Source organism: Aythya fuligula, chromosome 20 (assembly GCF_009819795.1).
Source record: "Aythya fuligula isolate bAytFul2 chromosome 20, bAytFul2.pri, whole genome shotgun sequence".
Taxonomy (NCBI): Eukaryota; Metazoa; Chordata; class Aves; order Anseriformes; family Anatidae; genus Aythya; species Aythya fuligula.
Genome location: NC_045578.1, coordinates 8,049,106 through 8,053,413, shown reverse-complemented (window position 1 = coordinate 8,053,413; position 4,308 = coordinate 8,049,106). Strand labels below are relative to the sequence as shown.

At 51.7% G+C, this 4,308-nt stretch overlaps 1 protein-coding gene across 1 annotated transcript; it reads right to left on the bottom strand.

The window, feature by feature from the left end:
* Positions 1-408: 408 nt before the first annotated feature.
* NLE1 (notchless homolog 1) lies at positions 409-4,308 on the bottom strand. Its single transcript, XM_032200875.1, has 7 exons — positions 4,059-4,308; positions 3,777-3,912; positions 3,393-3,439; positions 3,040-3,242; positions 1,943-2,102; positions 1,783-1,853; positions 409-1,297 (listed from the first exon to the last, which is right to left on the bottom strand). Exons 1-7 carry the CDS (start codon positions 4,182-4,184, stop codon positions 1,285-1,287), a joined length of 756 nt encoding a protein of 251 aa, XP_032056766.1. The 5' UTR covers positions 4,185-4,308; the 3' UTR covers positions 409-1,284.

Below are 4,308 nucleotides of genomic sequence, written 5' to 3'. Positions count from 1 at the left end.
GCTTTGCTCATCCGAACACTTGCAGACAAGCAAACAGTCATGACTGCACCATCCCCTCTTAATTCTCCAAAGCAATCCTGCCAGCAGGAATAAAAGCCTAAAATGCATCTTCTGCAGCTGGGAACTCTGTTCTGAGTGGCAGTAATCACTGAGGAACAACCACAGTATGAGGGCTATGCAGAATGTCTTGGTCTTCATTTTGAAATTGCAGCTAATTTGCTGCAATTAAAATCTGACAATATATTCTCTACTCCTTATTAATCACCCCCTGATTTTCACTGTTTTATAACCATCGTGGAAATAAAAACTTAAATCCAGATCTATTTGCCTCACGATTGCTGGAAGCCCAAAGTGACTTATAAAAAGGCTTGTAAGCAAGCTTACAAATACATAAAACTGACAGTGAATCCCTCTCACCCACTGGGCACATAAACCCACTTGAGAAATTCCAGAAGGAGCCAACTCTGTGCAATAGAAGTTTTGCCATTTACTGTGACAGCCCCAGCCCTGCTGTCAGCACGTATCCAGGGCAAGGGCCATTCAACAACCAGAATGCCTCTGGCTCCATCCTTCCCCCTCTCCATCCCTTCCTTATTTCCTCCCTAGAAGTGGATGGGAAACGAGCACCTTGTTCAGAGGCACAGATGCCTCATTTTCTCATTTCAAAGAGACACTGAGACCTGAAAACTCAGCACAGCTCTAGCAGTAGTTTGCAGTCCATGCCTGTTGCACCCAGGCCTAAATGGATGAGCAAATAGTTCGCTGTTGTCGACGAGGAGGATCACTGACAGCTAATGGCTGGCACAGCTCATGGGCATGTAGGCTGAGTGGAAAGCCAAAACCTTACTGGAATAACGAGGAACCCCCAAGACTTTATTCTCAGCAGATCTTTGTCCCAGGCATGCAGCCGAGCACAATTCTGCAATGTAATGATGTGCTGTATTTTCCCCTTCCTCTCCCTCTTTGCTTTTACCTTCCAAAGGGGCAGAACACTGTAAGGCTGAAATTTCAATAAAAAGCAGGCTGAGATGGAGACAGATGAGATATCCCTCCTGTAATGTTCAGAGGAAATCATCCCGCAAAGCACAGCTCTTAAAAAGAACCGGAATTAAAATTTCCTTAAATAAATATAAGGAAAGAGTCCATGAGAGAGAGCAGGTAACAGGAACAAGGAGACGTGCTCAGGTCAGCCCCTGCTGTCCATCACCTTGCCGATCTCCCAGGCGGATTGAGCCAACGGGCAGGGCAGCTTAGGACAGGACTGGTGGCTTCATGTCGCTGCTCCTATCTACGCCATCTGTGGACAGAAAGAGCTGCTGAGTCTCTGAGGCTTGGCACCAGTGCTGCTGCATGGCCTAGTGCGAGAGCGGCACTGCAAGGACCTTGAGACCTGGTTCATTCGTCAGCTGTGCTCAAATGGCAATCGGCTCACAGGAATTTGTCTGTCTGCATAATTGGGAGACAGAGCAAGGTGAGAAAGGAAGGCTCTGACCGATTGGTACAACTGCTCCTTTCCCCCCCCTCCAGCCCCCTGCGGGAGCCAAAACATCTGAGTCAAGTTTCACCACTGACGGCTCAGTTGGAGGGACTCTGCTTTCTAGTCATCTCCCAGGGGACAGCAGCAGTCCCTGCACTGAGGCAGGTCAGGTCTGAGCTGGGACATGGCCTGTGCTGTACTCTCAGCAAGGAGAGAGCACGCCCTAACCGTGCAGGTCTCTGCAACGGAACTGCAGATGTGGAGTGGCTGTGACTTCCTCAACGGACGGACCACAGGTTACTTACATCCGCAGACACTTATCCTTCCCTCCGCTCGCTACCCTTTGTCCATCTGGGCTCCAGTCTGTTGCAAACACCTAGCACAAGGAAAGTCCCAGTTAATTCTGCTGTCCCTGGCGGAGTCAGCATTCCTACCCCTCTCAAGCACCTCGGCTTGACCACTCACCTCGTCTGCATGGCCGGGAAGATCAATGGCCAGTTTCTTTGACTCAGCATCCCAAACCTTCAGCGTGCTGTCACTGCTCCCACTCACCAGCAAGCGGCTGTCGGCTGACCAGGCGATCTGATACACGGCCGCGACGTGTCCCCTCAGTGCTGTCAGGTACCTGGGGCAGAGGAGACATGACCAAAAATTGAAAGCGATTTGTTTCAAACCTGCCCTTGCCTTGTCTTCATGCTTCTACGCTGGTTGCAAGCAAGTGCTTTGGAGCCCAGAACACTCAATCCATCTCACACTCGGCACATGTAGGGCAGTCAATTGTATAAAGTCAATTCAGTCTGTCTAGAACTCCTCCCAGACAGGCTCAGAGCCTTCTTGAGGACAGGCCCTTCATCTCAACTCCTCCAAGAAACCCTTACCCAGCAGGCAACTCTGCAGCATCACTGTAAAGGTAACTCCTTCCTCTCTAGCTGAGCAGAAACATGCCTGGATGTAGAAAGACCATAAAAACTACTGACATGAAGTCAGAGCTCATCAGTACGAAGGAGAACAAGGGAAGGACTGCTGCCCCACAGAGCTCACCAACACTCTAGAAGGTTAAAAGCTAGATTACGGGGACATCCAAACACCAACAGCACCACTTGTAACTACAAGAATTTGCATCATCCAGAACAAGCTGTTCCCTGGCATGGGCACTGTTTAAACTGGGTCAGTCTGCAGCGTGCAATGCACACATCTTCAGGAGAGCAGCCGAGTGGAACATCCCACCCCACCGCAGCCGTGCCTGCCCCAGAGAAACAGCCCTGCAGCAGACAGCGTGTGCCACACAGGTGCCAGGCAGCACTGTGGCTGGGTAACAGCAGAATCCCACGCACTCGACTAAGCACAGACCTTACAACACGTGAGGAGCCCAACAAGGGACTTCCCAAGGGCAAAGAAACAGGAGCAGAATTTCTTTGAGTGAGTTAAGGCTACAGAGATGCTGAACACAGCACGGAGCTGCTGACGGTGGTACTGGGGCACTGCCCATCTCTGCGTAACCTGCACATCACACGCAGACCCAACACAAACACCACCTCCACGAGAGGACAGAAAAAACTCACTTTCCTGTCCTGCCATCCCAGAGCTTTATCGACTTGTCAAAGGAAGCACTAGCTATTATCCGTGTGTCTGGCGAGAACAGGACTTGGTTAATCAGTGCCTGGTGGCCTGTCATTCTCTCCAGTGGCTTCTTGTCTTCAGCTGGCTTCCAAAGAAACAGCGTGAAATCATCTGACCCCGAGACGAGCCTTTCTGGTCCTGAGCCCTGAGAAAGGGATGACAGAACCCAATTCTCGTCAGAGCTAGGTGTGAACAGCCTGGAAACACACCCAACAGCCAACTGTGTGCGTTTACTGCTTCCACCAGTACTAGTGTTACAAACCATGGCAAGGGCAAACTTTGCAATGGGACTTACCCTGACTTTTTCATACCTCTGCCGTGCCTTTTCCTTCAGTTCTGCCACTAGAAGAGAAAGGGAGAGGGCTAAGAAGAAAGACTTGCAACTGTGGGGAGAAAAGCAACATCATAATCCTATGATGCCAATTCCAGTCCTGACTCTTGTGGGCCAAGCAAACACATTTGTGACTGTTTGGCCTCTTCCTCTTTGCCAGGAACCACACTGGGAGCTGAAGCCTCTGAACTCAAGGTAGTCTCATGCCCCAGACAAGAAGTATCACAGCTGTCAGCATGACCGACACCGGCACAGAGTCTGCTCCCAGCTCTGAAGACTGCTTCAGCTCCTGGCAGCATTAAGAGGTCTTGCTGCCTCCTCCACCCTACAACGCAGCGCTGTACTTACAGGAGCCGCTCACATCCTGCGGGTTGATGGTGGCTTCAGCAGGTTCGAAGGCGCCAGTGCGGAGAACGTAGTCGGTGCTAAGGGCCATGGTGTTCACCCAGTGAGCGTGGCCCTGCAAGGTGCGGCAGAGGACGCCCTGGAAACAAAACCACACGCTTAAGAGAGGGATGGGCAGCACAGAACCAGACCAGGTTCAACCCATGCCAGGAAGAGCGGACAAAGCTCCAATGCCACGTGCAGCCCCCTTGGTCAGCAGGCCACAGGGCCGCCTGCCCCACTTACATCCTGGCTCCTCCAGACTTTGATGGTTCTGTCCTGGGAGGAGGAGTAGAGCAAGCCATCGCCACCCCACTTCACGCACGTCACTGACTGCGTGTGGCCCGTCAGGATTTTGTCACACCTGCCCATCAACGTGTCCCAGATGCGGACGCTGCCATCCTTGGAGGCACTTGCCAGGTAGCGGCACTCCGGGTTTCTGGGAAAGAAGACCGTCAAATCCACATGCACTGCAGGCACAGCTAAGATCTTACTC

Bases quoted from the DNA above. Each gene is read 5' to 3' on its own strand.
- NLE1 (XM_032200875.1), bottom strand. From the start codon at position 4,184: ATGGGCAGGTGTGACAAAATCCTGACGGGCCACACGCAGTCAGTGACG. The intron at 3,913-4,058 runs GTAAGTGGGGCA...TTTTGTTTCCAG, and splicing joins AAGTCTGGAGGAGCCAGGAT to GGCGTCCTCTGCCGCACCTT. The intron at 3,440-3,776 runs GTAAGTACAGCG...TTTCTCTTCTAG, and splicing joins GCAGGATGTGAGCGGCTCCT to TGGCAGAACTGAAGGAAAAG.